This window comes from Saccostrea cucullata, unplaced genomic scaffold, assembly GCF_032062105.1.
Source record: "Saccostrea cucullata isolate Sc308-1 unplaced genomic scaffold, CSIRO_AGI_Scuc_v1 ctg4689, whole genome shotgun sequence".
Lineage (NCBI taxonomy): Eukaryota > Metazoa > Mollusca > Bivalvia > Ostreida > Ostreidae > Saccostrea > Saccostrea cuccullata.
In genome coordinates, this window is record NW_026935169.1 from 15540 (window position 1) to 38167 (window position 22628).

General features: G+C 35.1%; 2 protein-coding genes across 2 annotated transcripts; one reads left to right on the forward strand and one right to left on the reverse strand.

Moving 5' to 3' along the window:
* Positions 1–339: 339 nt before the first annotated feature.
* LOC134242083 (uncharacterized) lies at positions 340–17735 on the reverse strand. The gene is made up of 5 exons (XM_062724105.1): positions 17600–17735; positions 13817–14036; positions 12954–13303; positions 12458–12651; positions 340–995 (listed from the first exon to the last, which is right to left on the reverse strand). Exons 1-5 carry the CDS (start codon positions 17649–17651, stop codon positions 756–758), a joined length of 1056 nt encoding a protein of 351 aa, XP_062580089.1. The 5' UTR covers positions 17652–17735; the 3' UTR covers positions 340–755.
* A 3222-nt stretch (positions 17736–20957) lies between these two features.
* LOC134242080 (uncharacterized) lies at positions 20958–21650 on the forward strand. The gene has a single exon (XM_062724100.1). The coding sequence runs from the start codon at positions 20958–20960 to the stop codon at positions 21648–21650; it is 693 nt and encodes a 230-aa protein (XP_062580084.1).
* The last annotated feature ends 978 nt before the right edge of the window (positions 21651–22628 follow it).

Here is a 22628-nt window from a genome sequence, read left to right on the forward strand (position 1 = left end):
GGAAAAGGTGATATTTCTGGAGAAAGTGTGATTTTTTTTTCTATTTGACAATCATTACATGTGTAGCAGCACAAACGAAACAACAGAAATCACATGCAAGAAGATCTTATTTATTGTCACGCGAATTTTTTTCACAGAGCACATGCAGTTTGTATTAGAATACGATGAAGTTCAGATCTGTCATGAGGGCAACATTATCAAAACTCTTCATACATTTATTTGACGAGTTTTTTTTTAAATTCCATTTCACGTAAACAGTGAATGAAAAACGACAAAATATTATTCATAATGCTTTTTAATGGTAAAATTGGTGAAACAACATTCATTATAGCTATATAACGTATGTGTGTACAAAATATAATAATAAATACATATGTCATGGAATGAATTTCCTTTTTTAAAAAAAAATATACTGAGTAATTGAAATATAGAAGAAATCCCTTAATTAGACAAAGTATTCATATCAATTACGTTGATAATAAATTCAATCTTTTGTTAGAGCGTGTAAAACAAGTAATATTTCTAAAGGATGTGAGACTGTTCTTTTTGACATCTTTTAGCAAAACGAAAGTAACACAACCTTTGATAAATTTATATAAATCATATGCTTTTTTCGCATTTTTCACAGAAGACGGTTTGCATGGAATACAAAAAAAAACTTCAGAACTGTCACAGTGGAAAGATTATCACAACTGTTAATATATGTACATATTGCCAATAAATGCATAATTCATTTTACAGCATCATTAGAAAACTTACATTTTTCTCTGATTCATCGTGTTTTGATTGTATCTATTATCTTTGGACAAAATCTGCTGTATTAAGTACAAGAAGAAAGCAATAACAGCCACCACAAAAGCCCACTGTAATGCCGTTTTCCAGAATGAACTACTTTGTGGGGGAGAGGGGGCTGGTGTCGGTGGAGGGGGTGGAGGTTCAGGTTCTTCAAATTCAACCTTCTCCAATGTGACTGCCTTAAAACGCGGGTTACACAGCTATAATAAAAAGAATAAGAAAGTAAGAAGCCTAGAAAGACATTATAACATCTAGTAAAGTATGAAATACTATGATTTGATGTTCAAAAGCACTTGCGTTTTACATTTAACCATCCTACTTTATTTCTAATGCACGGGGTTTTTGTTTTATTAATACATCTAAATTACACACTTTTGAAAAGGGGTTGTAGGACATGTAGGAATCATGTTATACCTAAATATTTAATCACTTTACGAAAAGATCTGCAAAATTGGCGTTTTTATAGAAAGCGTTAATTTAACATTTTTATTTAAAAAAAAAAAGAAATACCATTAAACACCAACTATTCACTTTCTTGCAACTCGATCCCATTTCTTAAGTGCTCTTTAAGAGAAGATCTCAGTGTTCAGTTCAAATTATCAATGAGATAATATGGTTTATTTGACACGGGAAAACCAAGAACTGTGAGGATGGAGACAAAGATAAAAAAAAATCTACAGAAATATTTACTTCCCGCCACATATTGCTATCTTTTTATCTGCTTTTCAAGAGCTCGCATAGTGATCAGAAGGTCGTGAGTTCTAATCTCGGCTGCGTCTGACGTAAGTTGATAAACCAAAAGTCTCTGTCGTGACTGAAGCTCTACTTGTTTATATTTATAACAAAGGAAGAGAAAAGTAGCAGACGGACTTGAAACTTTGCTACAGCAGTAAATAAAATAATCCTTAATTGGTAAAGTATCTTTTTTGGCAAGACTGTAACCATAATAAAACTGTAGGAGGAGTAGGCATTTAAAATAATTTTTCAGAAATTTTAATTTTAGTTACCATGGAAACATGTTTCATCAAAATTTAAAAAAAAAAACGATAAAGACAATTATGAATCTCAGTTAAGTCTACTTCCATGTCATGATACATTAAAACCAGACCAGTCTGTAGGAGGTGTAGCATTTTGAAAGTATTTCACTGAAATTTCTATTTTTAGTTACATTGTCGACACCGTTTATCAAAATAAAAAAATATGTATCTTTGTGTAGTCAACTTGTGTGCCAAGTTATGGCCTAGATACCGAGTATCTGAAATATAATTCTCCATCATGTTCATGTTCTTTTTCACCCTATAATTATAGTCCTGCTGGACACGTTATTACAGTTTACGTAAATATATTAAATAATGAGGACCTAAGATCACTTATTTTAAAAGATCCTAAAAATATAGGGTGCCCCGATCCTTCAACTGGCGTCGGAATTTCATATATATTATGGATTCTGTTGAAAATTACGCCAGATGGTGGGCCAAATATGAAAAAGAAGACGTTAACACCTTGTCAGAATGGATTAAATGTATCAGGTCCATGTTAAAGTCGCGTATTAAAAGATTGAGGGGTAATATGAAGACCATTTAATCTTCTGTGTAGATAGATTACATGATCAGTACGTACCGGTCCCTGCCGACAAAGCAGGTATCAACATTGCCTTCGTTTGTAAGGCTCATTTTAGAAGAACTAGGATTTCATTCTTCAAGTGGTAATCCTACTTATACTAATACGTCCCTTTCTAAGGAAGAAATTCTTCAAAATCATATGTCAGTTTTTAATATAAACCACAGAGCCAAAACGAATGTGAACTACCCTATATAATATATTGGATTCCGGAACTTCATAAAAATCCTTACAAAGATACATTGCAGGTTCTAGTAAATGTTAAACCAAGTCTCTTTCGTTACTCCTCACTAAGATATTGGCAGTAGTGAAGGAAAAACTTTAAGAGTACTGTGCAACAATATATTCAAGAAGTGGTATGAATCAAATGTGGATACTCAAAAACTCCAAAGAACTTTTGGACAATTTGAAATCACAAGTTTTAACGAAATTAGCAGCTTAAAAACTTACGACTTTCAACTTTATACACAACCATTCCCCACGATAAATTAAAGTCCAGGCTTTTTGAAAACATTGAGAGCTGCTTTTTCAATAAAAATGGAACTCGTAAAATTATTTTGTTAAAACACATTCTGATTGCACACACAAGTACTGTGAAGTTGACATCAAAGAGATGCTTGAGTTTTTTATTGACAATGTCTATATGGATTTTGGAGACCAGGTATTCCAACAATCTATTCATTCTATTGGAATTCCAATATTGTGCTCCGTTATTAGCAGACCTTTTTTTTATATTCATATGAAGCAGAATTGGTGAAAAATCTTATGCGTGAAAAGAAGAAAACACTTGCTGTGGCCTTTAACTCGACATTTAGATATATCGGCGACGTATTGTCAATTAGCAATGGTAATTTCCATTCCCACGTCGATACGATATATCCTAGTGAGCTTGAGGTTAAAGATACCACAGAGTCTGATACATCTGTTTCATAATTGGATATTTTACTTAAAAAAGACGTTAATGGTAATCTAACAACGAAGCTCTATGATAAACGTGATGACTTTAACGTTTCTATCGTCAACTTCCCTTACTTATGCAGCAATATATACCTTCATCACCTGCATAAGGAGTATTATATATCTCAGTTGATTCGATACGCAAGAGCATGCTCTACGTATCGAACGATTTTTAAAACGAGGTAAATTATTGACGAGCAAGTTAATGAAACAAGAATTCAGCAGTCTCGTTTAAAGACATCATCTCGTAAGTTCTATATTCGATACAATGACCTTGTCAGCAAATACAATTTATCATTGAGTGAAATGTATTCATTTCCTGAGATTTCAAGTAGTTATCCAGAAATTTAGACTTGTGTTTTTTATTATATGTATAATTACATTTACAAATTGTCTAGACTAAAAATGTTTCTCTTTCCCCTGCCACCCGGTGTCGCATAATATTCGTTCCGGGTATTTTACGTTCCGGCCGGAACCTTAAAATCATAATATTGGTTCCGGATTTTACTGTAAGATAGGTTCCGGCCATGAGTTCAATCTTCGAATCGCGGTATCTGTCCAGATTTCATTCCACATTGAGTCATGGAATTAGTGGGGGGTTTTCTTGAGGTTTTAGCATCACGCAGCGACATTCTATTTTCATGCGTCGCGCAATCTTTTGTACTTAGCAATTTTAAAAAATAGATGAATAAATAGCCTGATGATACTCTTTCTGATACATATGACTTTGGTCGCATTATAAGGCTTTGTTTATCTTATGTATACAAATCGGTTATCTACAACTCAATTCCTTTTGTTTATTTAGTGCATGCCAGGTGTGAATCTCTCGCTTCAATGCATGCAAACCCGTAAAGACAGGTTAAGAGCATGGTTAGGAGATAAACAATTTAAGACCGGGTTTACGAAAGACTAACATTTAAAGAAACACAATGTCAAAGAATTAATTAATTGATAAATTTTTTATTTCAGAATTCGATAAAAGTAAAGAACAAATATTGATAATTATATATTTACGGAATTAAATTCTCTGTTTAGATGATATTACACGTGTTGACAAGTCGAGGCTCAAACACGGCTTCCATTCCTCATAATTAAAGATTTTTTTTCATAATTAGATATTATTGATGAAATGGCATGATATATGGTTTATATTCCATTTGAAATATGTATATGATTCACTGTTGAAGAATGTTACGTATATGGTTTATTTTCTTCTAAATTAATCTTCATACTACATGTAGGTACAGTACATGTATTTCATGATGATGTGATTTATTCTGTAATGAAATAAACATGGAAACATAAGAATACGAGTATGGTTTATTCCCTTTAATACCAAAAAGCCAAACACGTGTAGTTAATGAAAATGATATTTTTTTTAATCGTCGGAAGAAAAAAAATAGTAATTGAGATATGAAAAGTAAAGACAATATATGTTGACTGGCTCGGCTTTTTATTTAATACGATCAAAAAAAAAAAAAATATTTTTTTTCTTTTTTTTTCTTTCGTCTTTTTTTTTGCTATTTGTTTGTTTTAAAGGAATTAAAATGCACATTAGTGTTACCTCGAGGAATGTCCTAACCACCAACCGCTTAAGATATGTGGTAAAAATAATTATTTCTGCATGGGCGTTTGAATACATAAAACACGATGAAGTTGGTAAAAATATGATCGTTTTATACATGCCATTCATAGGCGTCGGAACCGGAGGGGGTGGGAGTAGGGAGGCTTAGCCCCCACTTTTTTTGCAAAAATAGGCATAATATAGACATCGTACATTGGGGCGTAGGTTTACCCCCCCCCCCCCCCACACACACACACACTTTTTCAACCGACACGTTGCAGTTGAGTTTAAAAAAGGGTAAATGGTAGTGTTTGGAAAAAATACTGGCACTGGAAGAAGTTCTATCATAACTCCCCCCCCCCCCAACCCCAACCCCCACGAAATAGAATTTTCGTGTTTAGACAATTGACACATTTTCCTTTTTTGCCTGTCAAGATTTTTTTTGTAGGTTTGATTTTTTCTTTCACTTAAGCCCCACCCCCCCTTTCAATTTGCTTCTGACGCCAATGTCATTATATTGAAAAATCTCAAAATACTGCTTCGGAGAAAAAAATATTAAATAAATACATGAAGGTTAAAAAAAATGTACATTTACACAGGTACATGTAGGTTAAAGGTAAACTGCAATAATGTTCATGTAGCTGCGCTACGTGTTTTAAAAATCTCACCCCTTCTCCAATTTAAAAGAAAATGGAGATTATATTTCAACAGCCCCACAAAATGAAAAGTTGTTTATCAATATTCCAACATTTTGTTATGGGGGAGTTTCAATTATAACAGTTGCAAAAATGTAAAAGTTTTGTTTAATTTTTAATTATTAATTTGCAAAACATGGAATAAAGTTCTATTATTTTTTTGGAGCATCACTGTTGTAAAATTACGTAGCAGGATCATGGCATATTGTAGTAGCTGCAGATCTGTAGCTCTCCGAAAAAAATAGATCTGTAGCTCTCCGAAAAAATTTATTGATAGACCGGAGAGCTACAGTGCCACTCATTGAAAAAACTGTATATTTATTGCGCACAAAAAGGTGCGCTCGGTTCTTGATTAATTCTTCCAAATTCTTACTTCAATTGAAAATAAGGAAAGATTTCAAAAAATTTCTTTTTCTTTATCTAGCGCGTCGCCCAGTATAAAAAGGCGTCACTCCTTTGAGTCTATAAGGGACACAGACTCAAGGAGTTCATTTGGTGCCCCTCGGATTATCCTCAGGGATATTAAACATATGTCATATGTGCAGTCTTTAGATTCCCAGTTTTGGTATAAAACCAATACATCATATACCAAATTGAAAGAGTGTAAAGTTTCTATTACAAATATATTGGATGATTCCTTTTGCGATCCAATGTCTTCGGTTTCAAAATGTTCTGTGCGAAACTGTAAAACCTGTGACATTTTGTTAACTGACACTTCTTTCACCAGTAATCTTACTGGACAGAGCTTCTATACCAAAACTTGGGAAAATCTGAACTGCAAATCTTCTAATGTTGTCTATGGAATAGAATGTAATCTGTGTGGACTTATTTATGTCGGTGAAACCAAGGGATCGCTTAACAAAAGAATATCAGGTCATCGATTTCAAATAAATCATGGTGGTCAGCAGCTTTTATATAAACATTTTAATTCACCTGATCATTCTATTTTATCAATGAAAGTTAGAATTTTGGAAAAGATTTATCACCACACAAATAGTCCATCTTTGAGTACACCTTTCCGTAGACAACGTGAAGAAGTTTGGATTAGGAAACTAGGGACAGCCTTTCCCTATGGATGTAATGACAATGTCGATAGTGTGGGAAATCTTACAAGCCCGCAGTGTAATAATGTAAATGTGATGGGACTTTTTAACAATACTCAGAGACGTAAACGTAGTCATGGACATCGTTCGTACAATAAACCTGCAATACACGACGTCTCTTTTGATTCATTACTACCTTATGTAAATCAGCAGTTAGGTCTACATCATATTCGAACCAAACTTTACTCTGTCCCTTTGAAACTTTTAAATAGTCTTCTTGAAAAGACCAAGGAACATCCAAATTTAGATTCCTCGACACCTGAATATAGGCTCGGTTCTGTGATTATGGATATTGCACATCATAGGCTTTTTAAACCCGCACGTTTCACGGAAGAAAATGCAGCTAAAACAATCCGTCTTTTCCTTAAACTTCAATATGCCAATAAAGGAATTGACGCGGTAAATATTAGTAATATTCTTAATCACAAAAGGGTCCAGTCTTGTATTCCACCATATTTCAAGTTAAAGACTACGCCTTGTATTTCCTACAAATATACATCGACCATTGCTTCCAAACTTTTCAATTACAAAAATACATTACATGGCCTGGATATCGACTATCTGAAAAATAATCCCTTTTCGTGTTCATGTTCTTCTTCGCCCTATAACTATAGTCCTGCTGGACACGTTATTACAGGTGACGTAAATATAGTTCGTAATGAGGACCTTAGATCACTTATTTTAAAAGGTCCTAAATATAGGGAACCCCGATCCTTCAACTGGCGTCGGAATTTCATAAATATTATGGATTCTGTTGAAAATTACGCCAGACGATGGGCTAGATATGAAAAAGAAGACATTGACACTTTGTCAGAATGGATTAAATGTATCAGATCCATGTTAAAGTCACGTATTAAAAGATTGAGGGGCAAAATGAAAACCATCTATCCTTCTGTGTTAAATAAACCAAAAGTGAAAAAAGAATTAGATAGATTACACGATCAGTACGTACTGGTTCCTGGCCACAAAGCAGGTAACAACATTGTCTTCGTTTGTAAGGCTCATTATATAAATTGCATTTTAGAAGACCTTGGATTTAATTCTACAAGTGGTACTTATACATATACTACTCTTTCTAAGGAAGAAATTCTTCAAAATCACCTGTCAGTTTTGAATACTTTTAATATTCCACAGAGCCAAAATGAATTTGAACTACCTTATATATATTGGATTCCGAAACTTCATAAGAATCCTTACAAACAAAGATACATTGCAGGTTCCAGTAAATGTTCAACCAAGCCTCTTTCGTTACTTCTCACTAAAATATTGACAGTAGTGAAGGAAAAACTTCAAGAGTACTGTACAACTATATATTCAAGAAGTGGTGTAAATCAGATGTGGATACTTAAAAATTCTAAAGAACTTTTGGACAATTTAAAATCACAAGGCTTTATACAAAAATCAACAGCTTAAAAACTTACGACTTTTCAACTTTATACGCAACAATTCCCCACAACAAATTAAAATCCAGACTTTTTGATATCATTGACAGCTGCTTCTTCAACAAAAATGGAACTCGTAAATTTACTTACCTCGTCATTGGTCATTTGAAAAATTATTTTGTTAAAACAGATTCTGATTGCACACATAAGTACTCTGAAGTTGACATCAAGAAGATGCTTGAGTTTCTGATTGACAATATCTATGTGGTTTTTGGAGACCAGGTATTCCAACAATCTATTGGAATTCCCATGGGTACAAATTGCGCTCCGTTATTAGCAGACTTATTTTTATATTCAAATGAAGCAGAATTTATGCAAAATCTTTTACGTGAAAAGAAAAAAACACTTGCTGTGGCCTTCAACTCGACATTTAGGTATATCGACGACGTATTGTCAATTAATAATGATAATTTCCATTCCTACGTCGACACGATATATCCTGGTGAGCTTGAGATAAAAGATACCACAGAGTCCGACACTTCTGCTTCATACTTGGATATTTTACTTGAAAAAGACACAAATGGTAATCTAACAACCAAGCTATATGATAAACGTGATGACTTTAACTTTTCTATCGTCAACTTCCCTTACTTATGCAGCAATATACCTTCATCACCTGCATACGGAGTATTTATATCTCAGTTGATTCGATACGCTAGAGCATGCTCTACGTATGAACAATTTCTTAAACGAGGTAAATTATTGACAAGCAAGTTGATGAAACAAGAATATCAACAGTCTCGTTTAAAGTCATCATTTCGTAAATTCTATGGTCGATACAATGACCTTGTCAGCAAATACAATTTATCATTGAATGAAATGCTGACTGACGTTTTTCATACCAATTGTTAGTCCATTATTTATACACTGAATTGACCACGGATTTTTTTTCCGTTATTTCCTGATTATGACAACGAGCACACGGCGGGTGTGACCGGTCGGCAGGGGATGCTCACTCCTCCATGGCACCTGATCCCACCTCTGATGTTTCGGAGGTCCGTGTTTGCTCTGCTCTTATTTTGTATGTTTGTTTGATGGACGTTGAGATTGAATACTGTTCGTTATTTCCATATCCTTCTTCTATCAAGTACTCTCGTAGTTGACATCCGAACGAAGCATATTGGACCGAATTATCTTTGAAACCAAAATGGAAGTACAAATAAGTGAAATGTTCGATGATTACAATATCAGGGTCAGGAGGACTATTAACAACAACTATGGGGAATGTTTGGTTGTGGAAACAGCGAAAGAATATGTTAGGAACACACGGTTAGTAATATTTTGAGATTATTGTTTTAAAAACATGGAGAGATAAATCGAGAACCGAGCGCACTTTTTTGTGCGCAATAAATATACAGTTTTTTTTCAATGGGTGGCACTGTAGTTCTCCGGTCTATCAATATATTTTTTTTCGGAGAGCTACAGATCTGCAGCTGATATTGTAGATGCTTGTCTGCACAAATCGTGGCAATTGAAGGTAAGACGGGACCACAATTTATAGGGAATAAAATTATATTTTTTAATTAAAATATTATATACATGCAGAACAAAATGGATCCGTAGAACCAACTGGGATAGCGGAAACAAGTGTCTAAGGGGAGTGATTTTTGGGAAAACAGAAGCTAACATGGAAATACAAGTGTAAAGAAAGAATGTTTTAAAATGTTCTCAATAATACCCAAGGTCATGCAAACATGATTTATAAAACAAGCTAATTCAGAGAATCTATGTCCCCCGTATTACGGAAAAGAAGAGGGGGGGGGGTTAAGACGGGTGTGTGTTAGGGAGTTGTGGTATGACATTTCATTGCAAAATCGTAAACGCTTCTTGAGATATCGTCCATGGCCAGAAATGAAAGTTTTACACCCAGAAAGAATATACAAATACATGTATATGAATTAACGATGTTGACCTTTGAAATTTTGACCCCAAACCCAATAGTTTAGAGGCCTTCCTCATAATTAGGACATAGGGGATTGTGGTATAAAATTCCGCTCAAAGGCTACTCTCCATAGATATCGCATGGAAACGAAAATGTTAAAAATAATTTATGAATTCATTACCTTGACCTTTGACCTCAAAATCTTTAAGGCTTTCTTTAGGCCATAGGAGGTTTTTAAAATTTCTTTCCTATAGCTCAAAGGTTTTTTGTCTGTATACCTGTATTTCGGGTTGTCTGTCTGTCTTTTCCTATCTTTGACTATGATAACTCAGACTGGAACCCAAATTATGGTCATATTTCTGAGTGACTATTACTGAGAGTTATTTTAAAAATCTTTTGCTATTTTGAAGTTCTTTTTCCACTGTGTCGAAAATAAGTTAGCCCGGAACCAAAATTATGATCATATTTAACGTTCCGGGTTAGCATTACTGTGTGCATTTTCAACTATTTTTTTGCTACTTTGATGTTTCTATTCTAGTCCAATTAATGACGAAAATAAGTTAGCCCGGAACCAAAATTATGATCATATTTAACGTTCCGGGTTAGCATCACTAGGCGCATTTTCAACTATTTTTGCTACTTTGAAGTTCCTTTTCCACATTATGACGAAGATATATGTTAGCCCGGAGCCAAAATTATGATCATATTTAACGTTCCGGATAAGTCTATCGTAAAACAGCACGATGGGGGGTATATCAATGTAAACAAGTTTCACACCTTCTTTTGTTTACAAAGAATCAAAATAATCAACTGGAATTTCATGGATTAATATAATATTTAAATCAGAGAAATCAATAAATATATAATGTCTCTGGTAAAAAGACCGCATATTCTGACTTGAAATGTAAACACATATGTATGTCTTACGATTAAATCCTGCTGCATCATATACGAAAGTATAAAAGAAAGAAGAAAACTAAAATTAACAGCCAATATTAAATATAAATAGAGAGTTTAATAGGGTGCTTGGTTGCCCGGAACGTTTTTTACAGCCGGAACCAATCTTACGCGGGCCGGAACATTTATTATGGCCCGGAACCAATATTATAGATATTTAGCGTTCCGGCCGGAACGCCAAGTTACCCGGAACGTATATTATGCGACACCGGTCACACCCGCCGTGTGCTCCTTGTCATGATCGGGAAATAACGTCGTCAATTCAGTGTACTCGTATAATGGACTAAAAATAAGTATGAAAAACGTCAGTCAGCGTTTGACTTAATGATAAATTGTATATGCTGACAAGGTCATTGTATCGACCACAGAACTGATGACTTTCAACGAGACAGCTGAAATTCTTGCTTCATCAACTTGATTATCAAAAATTTACCTCATTTTAAAAATTTATTAAAAATTTACCTCATTTTAAAAATGTCTTAAAAACTATTAATCAAATATCATTGCTCTGGCATTAGAAATTTGACAAGCAAAAATATTAATTTCAATATTTTTCTGAATCAGCTATTTTATATACTCAAAAATTAAGATTCATGACGTTTTCAGATATTATTAAAATGGAAAAGAGTTAAAGATAACAAACTTGCCTGACTAAAAAAAATAACCTATATATAAAATGGTAAAAATTACATAAAACGCGGACTCTGAAAACTCTAGAGGGGGATCTGGTGCATAGGAAAAATAAGCATCCCATACTGACCATGCATTGATCAGAGAAACAAATAATTTAGGTCATTTTATGTATAAAACTAAAGGCCTAACAAATGATACGAAAGAGGCGTGCAAAATGCGACCCAGTGATAAATTATATATGCTAACAAGATGACTAGATATATCTAAGTACTGACAAAGTACAGTAATACCTGCACTTAAATGTTTCTATAAAAATCTATTTTTTACGCAAAAAGAAGTTTTCTACTTTCAATCATCTCTAGTGAAAAAAATTCTTATTCTTGACTGCATGTCTACAGGACACTCCAACACTTATTCCCAAAGTTTGGACTACTGTGAAATCTGAGAGGAGTTTATTAGAGAATCAGGTTTTTTTTAACAAAGATCATTTTTGACCCCCATGTAGTACTAGTCCCTTCAATGAAAATAAAAATTCTGAAATCATTGCACATCTACAACCCACCACCAACTTCATCCGAAGGATGATTTGACTACAACAAAAAATGTAAGAAGAGTTCAAGAAACAGGAAAATCTGATTTGAGGGAAAAAAGCTTCCCCGATTTGAAAATCGAAATTCAAAACCCTTATTTTACATCGCTAAGACACTCCCAATCATATTCCAAAATATTATTAGGCTAATGCAAAAAATATAAGAGGAACTTGCCTTAAAAATTCTTTTAAACAATCAGAGTTGCATAGTATGAAATACCGTGGTCAAGAACTCCAGTATTTTGATGTCTGTCTCAATATCTGGTGCGTCTCCAGGTTGATAATTTCTACACAGCAGCAGTTTGTCTTGAGTAATACCAATAGCCTCACATATTTCAGTCTTTTTATCCTCTAGTTCCTGTTCAGACATATCACATTTGTCCACTTTTGTCAAAACAGCAAACACAGGTATTTCTTTAAAAAATAGTTTCTCTTTTTTTACACACACTTACATGTCATCATAAGTACATGTACTAATTCAAAACTTTAGATATGATGAAACTTAAAATGTATATACTTACAGATATAAAAAAAGCTTGTAATTAAATATAAAATTCAGTATAACAAATTTTTGTTTGAGATATTACAAGAACATGTATTTTTGAATCTCAATATGCAAGATACGACATGAATGCATCTCAAATGTAACATATTTAAGATTGATATTAATTGATATTTTATTGCATTCTGATTTTTATCAGAATCAGGAAATTTACTTCTCTTTTTTATGTTTGCCTCCCTATAGATTTCGTCGATGAGTGTCTGTGGAATGCTTGGGCTCTTTGCTGAAATCACAACCATTATGATGTCCACTGTAAGCTTTTTTTCTTCGCTCCGGTCCTTTATTGTTTTCCCCGCTTTAAGTTGTTTGCTGACATCCAGTAGGTCACAATTCTCCGGTAGTCTCCCGTTTATGATCAGATTCATCAACATACTGTTAACCGTGTCTTCTTTCTCATCAGATGACGACAGTTGAGCGTCCAGTCCAATAATGTCGATGAATGTTGGGAGGCAGAGCAATTTATCTCCTTCATCTTCAGGGTCCCAATATTCATCTCGGCTGATTCTATAGAATGTTCAAAAAATGGTGAAGATTAAAGATAACGGATAGTGATTGATCTAAAATACAAATCAAATCCGTGAACATGGCAAAATAATTGGATCCCCTGAATAACCAGAGGTGGGATGAGGAGTAGTAAGCATCCCCTGTTGTACGGTCACACCCACCGTGAGTCGTATTTATTGACATAAGTACTCGGAACATTCTTTAGTCAAATTCACTATAAATACAATACTAACCTGCATGTCAGTAACCTGTCTATTTTTAAATATTGATCGAGCGTCTCCGTATTTTAGAAAATGTACACATGTACATTTTTAATTATCTTTGTCCAGCAATAAATAGTAAATAAAAACGACAATACTAGTTATAAAACACAAGTTTTTTAAATTAACAATAAAACTCAATGAAAAATGAAGTAAATAGAAAAAAGAATGATAAGAAGTCAAATCCATTTATAGCCTCAGTTCACGAGGAATGTCCTTATTATGAAGAGAAAGGGGAGGGTTGAATACATACCTGTGAAATGTGGTGGTGACGTGCTTGTCTCCACCGCCAATGTCGGCATAAAAGTCGTATTTCCCCGTCAGGGCTGTAATGGTCGAATTTATCAATGATGATTTTCCTACTCCGAGTGATCCAACTAAGAGAACATTCTTTGATTCCTTTAAAGCCCTCAAATTCTTTTTCAGGCGCTCCAAGATTTTCTCCTTTTCATTTAATCTTCTTGTTGTCTCCTCTTGTGAAATAGAAAAAAAAATATTTAATTGCAGTATGTATAAGCATTAACCGAGAGGATTTTTTTATTATATTATTCTTTCAATATCATAGAAAATTAAATTCGTTATACGACTTTCATTCTTTATGAAGGCAGAATAAGTTGCATTTTAATCGAGAAAAAAAAATGTTCTGTCGTTATTTTTCTGTTCTATATCTTAAACAATAGCTGTTGAGTTATGTTTTCAAGAAACATAAATAGGTGTATGAGGAAGCTTGTAGAATAATAAAAACAGTGAAATATGGGATGTTAGTCAAATATATCATTTTTAGATTTAAACCGGCGATAGAAAAGTTGCCATGTTTATTTAAGGAATGTTTTAAGACTTCTGTATGAGTTATTGGTGTGTAAATCACACAGACTAACAATTTTCCAGTAGAAGACAAATGTAAAGGAGGGATAATAATTTTTTAGGTATCATAATGATTTTTATTTGTTTCATGAAAATTAATCAATATGACATTAAAAATAATCTTTTTAATGCGGGAATCAGCTGTTCAGTTACATTTCTAAATGATAAAAAAAATTTCGGACCTCTTCACTATTAATTTTGTTAACAAAATAGTATGCTTTAACAGGCTCTTCTGCTTGGATCGATGCTACAGATTCACATAAAGAAGGAGAGTGGAGATGGTCTTCTACTGGAAAATTGTTAACGTACACTGCTTGGGGCAAGAGGGAACCAAATGACGACGGTGGTAAGGAGGATTGTGGAGTTGTCCACAATTCTGGTGGAAAGCTTCTTTGGAATGATCTACCCTGCAGTGCAGAGGTTCAGGCCTTATGCGAAAAAGCAGCCTAACTGAGATTATGTATACGCTTTGTAAGAATAAAACGTACCATATTAATGGCTTTAATTCTTTAGAGTTCTTTTTAACAAAATGTTATTAAATCTATTACACAAGGGACACAAACTCTTAGAGATAAATAGGTTTACTTCAGTTAATCATTGATGATCTTTAACATACCCCATACGAAAATGTGTAGTTGACCGTCAACTAGTCGTCAACTGATAATGCGAAAACAGTTGACCACTCGGAGTTGAATGCTTTTCTGAAAAGCGATCAACTGATTTGCATAAAACGGCCAGTTGACCGTTAGTTGAATGCTAATACTTTGAAATTTCATGCAAAACAAGAGTTGACCACTAGTTGAACACTCCGACTTGTTAGAAAATTTCTCCCACGCTACATTTATGTTGGGTTCAAAATTACATTATCATAGATCGGGTTTGTTATACCATAATTACAACAACCAAGATTTGAATCAGTACATGTGTGTTTTCTGGGAATTTTGATTTGAAACATTATTGTCTTCGTGATGATTCAGCGTGTGAAATATATCTCATGTATTATTGTAAGTATATAAAATGTAAAGATTTGTTTTACTAAGCTTGTTATTTTTAAACAGATAATAGGAATACAAAACACTGTAGCCAATATAGGTCCCTATTTTTGTGTACTTTTTAAATATTGAAAGAATTCTGAAAACTTGTCATGCATCAAGTGTTTTGTTGTGTTTCTTGTTGTGTTGGTAAAAATTACCATTGCATTAGACTGATTCTATATATAACCTTTTCTGCACAAAAAATGAAGAAGGCATGTAACAACTAATGTCAGAGTGTGCCAGCTCTATTAATTCATAATGCAATTAGATTTACAAGTTCATATATGTCAATTTAGAAACTCCATGTTTTGACTTTTCATACTTTCAAAAACACTGCTTGTCTTAGATTTCAAATCTCCCTCCATTTTTTCAAAAATTTAATGAATGCAACCAACGTGCACTGACTAATGGAGTATTCAACTAGCGGTCAACTGTAAAGGAAATAGAGGAGTGTTCAACTAGCGGTCAACTGCAAAGGATATAGTGGAGTATTCAACTAACGGTCAACTGTAAAAGAAATAGAGGAGTATTCAACTAGCGGTCAACTGCAAAGGAAATAGAGGAGTAATCAACAAGCGGTCAACTGCAAAGAAAATAGAGGAGCATTCAACAGTGGTCCACTCTATGCAAATGAGTTGATCGCTCCCTCATTTGCATGGCAAAAATTCAATTAATGGTCAATTGACGGTCAGTTGACCGTCAACTAGTGGACAACTGAATACTCCGATTGAATTCTAATAGTACTTTTTCATATGGGACGTCATCTTTGCAGTCTTCAGATTCCCAGGTTTGATATAAAACAAATTGTTCATACAACCAAAAGTCTCTGATGAGACAGTAGCTTTACTGGTCTGTACGTACAACAAGTGAAAATTAACACTTGGATTTAAAAATGCAATTATGTATCTTAATTTAGTATACTTGTGTGCCATGCTATCTTGAAATTAAACCAAAACTGTAAGAGGAATAGCATTTGGAAAGTATTTCTAAGAAATGTCTATTTTTAGATTTTTAGTAACCATGGCAACAAGATTCGCCAAAAGCAAATACCAATAAAGACTAATGTGCGTTATAATGTAGTCTAATGTAATTCATTTTCTATGAAAAAATATAATGAAGCAAATTGCAAGTATCACCCCGTTTTCTTGTAGTATTTTTAACATAATAGGTAACATCATAAAAAGTCTTTGTGTAAAAATGTTGTAATTCATATATTTTGGAAGAAATTATTTATTTTTAATTTCATTAAAGAAAAAAAAGTATATCTTTATGATAAAATAAACGAGAATATGAATTTTTCATTAATTTTTTTACTCTTGTGTCATAAATATTTACCTTTCTGCATTAAGACAAAGGTAAATAAGCACTGCTGAACATCTAAATATATATTTTTTTTGGCAGAAAATAAGTATTTTGTTTTGATTAGTAACAACTCACACTGATTCAACCTTTTCTTCATGATTCCAATAATTTAGCCCCCCCCCCCCCCCCCAATATCCCCGTCAGCATTATTAGATCTTAGGAAAGGTTTTACAATTAAATCTACTGATCAATAAGCAGATATTAGTACGAGTACATTTTTTAAAAAAATTTCTTATTTTTGTCAAGAAATTGAAATTAATGATAAACATAAAACAAGAGGCCCATGGGCCACATCGCTCACCAGAGCACTAAGGGTAGGAAAAAGTAGAAAATGGCTTTTTATCGTAAAGTTTAAATGACCAATCATGGATTTGCTATTTTTTAGAAAATGATTTTTAAAGAATTTTCCTATATATATCTTTAAACTTTGGTCGGCCATTTTGGCCCCGCCCTACCCCCGGGGGTCATGATTTGAACAAATTTGAATCTACACTACTTGAGCATGCTTCAATATAAATATGATGAATTATGGCTTTGTCATTCTTGAGAAGAAGATTTTTAAAGAATTTTCAATTTATTTATTCGCTTTCCAAAGAATGTGTCAATCAGAAAATACCTAGACATCGATCTATATAGATGTAAATATTACTTCTGGACTCGCATTACTAAGTAGTACATAAACCATTGATTTCATTTAACGATCATTTTTATGTACAGAGCTATCTCTGTCGTATGTTTTTATTAATATTTTACTCATAATTTAACAATTTTCTTACCCATTTTTAAGACTTGGGCTCCTTGGAAACTTATGTTTTCATGTACATTCATCGAAAATGAAAGTACACCAGATGATCCCCGATCTGTACCCAGAGTTATCGTTCCACTTATACGTGTTGTAGCGAAGCGAACGACAACTCTGGGTAGAGATTATATAGAAGCATAGTGGTGTCACTATTTTTTTAGGTTGGTAATATAACTTTAATTTTCTTTTCCACTCTCCGAGTACTCTGAAATTACATAAGATAAACAACGAGAAATACAAGGGCTCTAAAAAGAATAAATAACACAATTTTTTTCAGCAATCAGCAATATTTCTCATAGATTTACATTTAAATTGGTGACCTGAAAAATGTTTACCAAGTATAATGGGAGAATTTATAAGATTTTTTCATAAGGTTAAAAATTTGTGCAATTTTTTTTTATGGAATGCAAAACAAAGTTTCATATCTAAGCACCAATGAAAACCTACGATTTCTTTATATTTCATGGATTTATTATTTATGTAATGTCAAATCAAAATCATTTAAAAAATATCAAACATACCAATCCACGCATCAAAGTTTTGTCTGTATTACATGTAAGTACCCTTAAAAATAGAACAATGTGTGCCAAAAGTGAATATAATTTTATTTTTTCTATTCTTTATTTCATTGAAAACAATATTTTGTAAAATCACTGGCAAATGGTCAATTTTGTCCAATTTCATTATTTATTTCAACACATAAACAAGAAAATGTGTAGTTTATATCTGTGAAACGGAACGCTGTTTCCTATATGTTTATTATAGCGAAAGTTATCGCCCTTGTTATCATTAATTACTAATTATATACATCGAAAATAAATACTTAATTAGTGTTGAATTTGAATTAAAGTGGTCAATAATAATCTTTGTATGTTGTCTTTAGTTGGGTTACTAAAGATATGTTGATTGGAAGCTTGATAAGTGTTTTATTTAGTTTGTAAATAAATATTCACTATGTAATATAGATGGTGTTAAGATATATAGGGTTTTTACTGACATTTTTTTAAAAAAAAAGGTTCTAGAGGTAAAACTCGACAAATCTTGTTGGTACATGTAAGTGTGCGGACCTCCCTGCTTATATTGTACTGTGATAAGTGATAAGTGTGTGGTCATCCCTGCTTATTGCTTGACAGAGTGTGTGGTCATCCCTGCTCTGTGATTGGCATCTTTAAGCAGCAAGTGTGCGGACATCCCTGCTTGTTGCTGCGCAAGATAAGGTGTGTGGACATCCCTGCCTTCATCTTGTGGTAGAGCATTGGTGTGCGGACATCCCTGCCAGTGTCTCTAGACTAGAACCGTATTGGTGTCAAGTGTGTGGTCATCCCTGCTTGTCACTGCGCAAGGGCAAGTGTGCGGTCATCCCTGCTTGTCTCTTGTGGAAGTGGGCTGGTGTGTGGACTTCCCTGCCAGTGTCACTTGTTCGCTACCAGTAAAGACCTTATATAACGCAGTACCAAGTGATTAAGACTGCGCATTGTACATATTTGCAGCATCTCAAGGCTATCCGTTTTTATCACGGGTACGAGCCTGCGGGGGTTCACAGGCAGTGACCTCCCTTGCACGTTACATAAAATTTGGTGGCAGCGGTGGGATACCTTGAGAATAGCTGCACGATGGAAGACATAGACAAAGAATTATCTATGATAGAAGAGAAGCTTGCGGAGCTGAAGGAGGAAAGTATCAGGAATAGAAGTTTCAAGTCGTCGACTCCAGTGACCCCGCGTATAAAAGACCAAGTAAGAGACTCAGGTGTTGGCGAATCTCGCATCTCCGGAGAATTGCGGCAGACAGAAGAAAAGTCATTAACGCTTGAACATGATGGTGCGCTAACCCAGCACGCACCTATCCTTGAAGAAAAGTCTACATGACAATCTCTCAGGGACATGTTTAGAGAAACCGGAGCAAGACCCCGCGATTACATTCATTCAGAGTCTCCTACCAGATTCGATAGAGAAGCGGCGCAAAACGACAAACATTGGAGTAGACTTCGTACTGAAGAACTTTACAGAGACGATCAAGACGATTCTCTTCTCCCTGGGATAACAAGGAGATCAAGAGTTGGATTTGCAAGTCCTCATAGCGGAGACGACGCGCTAGCAGAGTTTCCAGCGCAAAGACACATGATAAAGCCAGCAACGTATGATGGCAGTGGTCCATGGTTGGATTATCATGCGCATTTCGAGGCATGTGCGGAAATCAGTGGATGGAAATATCCTCAGAAAGAATTGTATTTAGCAGTTTCTCTTCGGGGAAGTGCGCAAGGAGTGTTAGGTAACATGCCAAAGGGGACAAAGCCCGATTATCAAACACTTGTTCAAGCCCTTGAAGACAGATTTGCACCCCCGAGTCAAACGGAGCTATACAGGGTGCAGATGCATGAACGGCGCCAAAGAGCTGGAGAAAATCTCCCTGAGTTAGGACAGGCTATTCGCAGACTTGCCAACTTAGCCTATCCCACTGCGTCAGCTGAGATTCGGGAAACACTGTCTAAAGACCAATTTGTGGACGCATTGGTCGACTCTGAAATGCGCATCCGCATAAAGCAGGCGCGTCCTAAACATCTTAATGACGCTATACAATTGGCTGTCGAATTAGAAGCTTACAACAGAGCTGAGAAAAAGAACTATGCGCGCCCAACTACCGTTGAATCCGTTGAAGGAAAAACTGTCTCAATGCTCGAGGAATTAAGCGCAAAGTTTGAATCTATGCAGAGAGAACTCAGAGAAATGAAAGCGGAGCGCAATGAAAGTTCACAGCAATTCCGACCATGGAAAGCAAACCAAACATTGGGGACACAGAAAAGATGTTACTTTTGCCGTAAGCCGGGACATTTACGCAAGGATTGTAGAGCTTTTCAGGCGCAAAGGAAAGCTAAACCTTTACTTACGTCCTCTACTAGAGACCGCCCAGAAAGTGATGGTGCAAAGGCAAAAGACACCAAGCTTTCCAGCAGAAATGTCAAGACCGAAAAGAAAGCATCCATAGGAGCAAGTCCAGTCGGAATGGACGCTGGCCTGTATCTTGAAATGGACGTCTGTGGCGTAAAGGCGAAGCTATTGGTAGACACAGGTGCGACAGTCAGCCTAATATCTACCGAACTGATGAGTAGAATTCCAGGAGAGGATTGACCTAGGCTTGATTCATTCAGTCGTGACATACTGGATGCTGGTGGCAACTGTCTTCAGATAAGCGGTAAGGGAACCTTTCCAACACAGATAAGGGGATTCTCTTGCACACTGGATGGTGTTGTTGCAGATCTGAGCAATGATGGACTCATAGGCCTTGATTTTCTGGAAGAAAATGGATGCACAATTGATGTGGCCAAGAAGAAAATGTGCATTCAGGGAAGACGATACAACCTTATAAAAGAAGGAAGTTATGGGTGTTACCGCATCGTAGCGCTGAACACTGTCCCAATTCCAGCAAATCAAGAGGTTATAATAAATGGCAGAGTGTGTGCGCCAGAGGCCAAAAGCATTACGAAGATGCATGGTTTGGTGGAACCAAATGAAAAGTTCGTGTCGACAGGTACTCCAGTCGGGAGGACCTTAGTTAAAGCAGACAGAGTTGCGCTGAACATGGGACCAGAAAGTAAAACCATTAACAGTGGCACTCATATTGGGAAAATGTCATCCGTCTGCGGAGTACAGAGAGAGAGAAAGGCAAAGAGTAACTCTGTGTTACAAGAAAAATCTGAAGTCTTATTAAGGCGCAGTAGTACCGACCTGACAGAAGATCAGATACCTAAAGTGAGAGGCTTTTTGCGACAGTACCCCCATGCGTTTGCACTCAGTACCTCTGAGTTAGGTTCGACCAACGCAGTTGAGCATGGACTTGATGTTGGCAATGCTCATCCCATAAAGGAACCTTTGCGTCGTGTCCCTTTCCATGCTGCCGAGGAAATAGACAATCATGTAAATGATATGCTGGAAGAAGGGGTCATAGAGCGCTCCTCTATCCCCTGGGCAGCAGGTGTTGGCTCAGTCCAGAAGAAGGATGGCAGTACTCACTTCTGTATGGACTAACCGTCAAAGACACCTACCAATTGCCGCTGATTGATAATGCGCTGAATAGTCTCTCCGGAAATGCATGGTTTCCGACACTGCAATTGTGTTGGGCATACTGGCAGATATCTTTAGTGAAGAAGACCCAGGAAATACAGGGGAAGCGCTTGAGACAAAAGACGAATACCAAGGGAATGAAAGAATTGTTCATACTAAAGATAAAGTTGAAGTTGAAATTAAGCGCAAGCACCATCCTCCCCGCTGGCAGGAAGACTATGTTGTACAAGAAGCATCCAGGGCCAGCATGCGAACCTGATTGGTTCTATTTACCATTGGGTTAAGCAAAATATTGCATTTTGCTTTGCGTAATGGTAAATGTGAAGGGTTACTGTAATTACTGTTCTGTTAGGTAGAATATTCATACATATTTTATTTTGCAGAATGGGGAATACAGTGTAGATATTTGTTTTTGTAAATAGCGTTTGGTACATTTTTGTTAATGCCGCTATGTGTTTTTCTTATGCGAGGACGCATAAAGCTGGGGTGGGGGTGATGAAACGGAACGCTGATTCCTATATGTTTATTATAGCGAAAGTTATCGCCCTTGTTATTATTAATTACTAATTATATACATCGAAAATAAATACTTAATTAGTGTTGAATTTGAATTAAAGTGGTCAATAATAATCTTTGTATGTTTCTTTAGTTGGGTTACTAAAGATATGTTGATTGGAAGCTTGATAAGTGTTTTATTTAGTTTGTAAATAAATATTCACTATGTAATATAGATGGTGTTAAGATATATAGGGTTTTTACTGACATTTTTTTTTAAAAGATTGGTTCTAGAGGTAAAACTCGACAAATTTTGTTGGTACATGTAAGTGTGCGGACTTCCCTGCTTATATTGCACTGTTTTAAGTAGTAAGTGAGTGGTCATCCCTGCTTATTGCTTGACAGAGTGTGTGGTCATCCCTGCTCTGTGATTGGCATCTATAAGCA

Coding starts and splice junctions, on each gene's coding strand:
- LOC134242083 (XM_062724105.1), bottom strand. CDS start 17,651: ATGAATGTACATGAAAACATAAGTTTCCAAGGAGCCCAAGTCTTAAAA. Junction 14,037..17,599: donor AGCCCAAGTCTTAAAAATGG/GTAAGAAAATTG, acceptor CTATTTCACAAG/AGGAGACAACAAGAAGATTA. Junction 13,304..13,816: donor GTCACCACCACATTTCACAG/GTATGTATTCAA, acceptor AACATTCTATAG/AATCAGCCGAGATGAATATT.
- LOC134242080 (XM_062724100.1), top strand. CDS start 20,958: ATGTGCATTCAGGGAAGACGATACAACCTTATAAAAGAAGGAAGTTAT.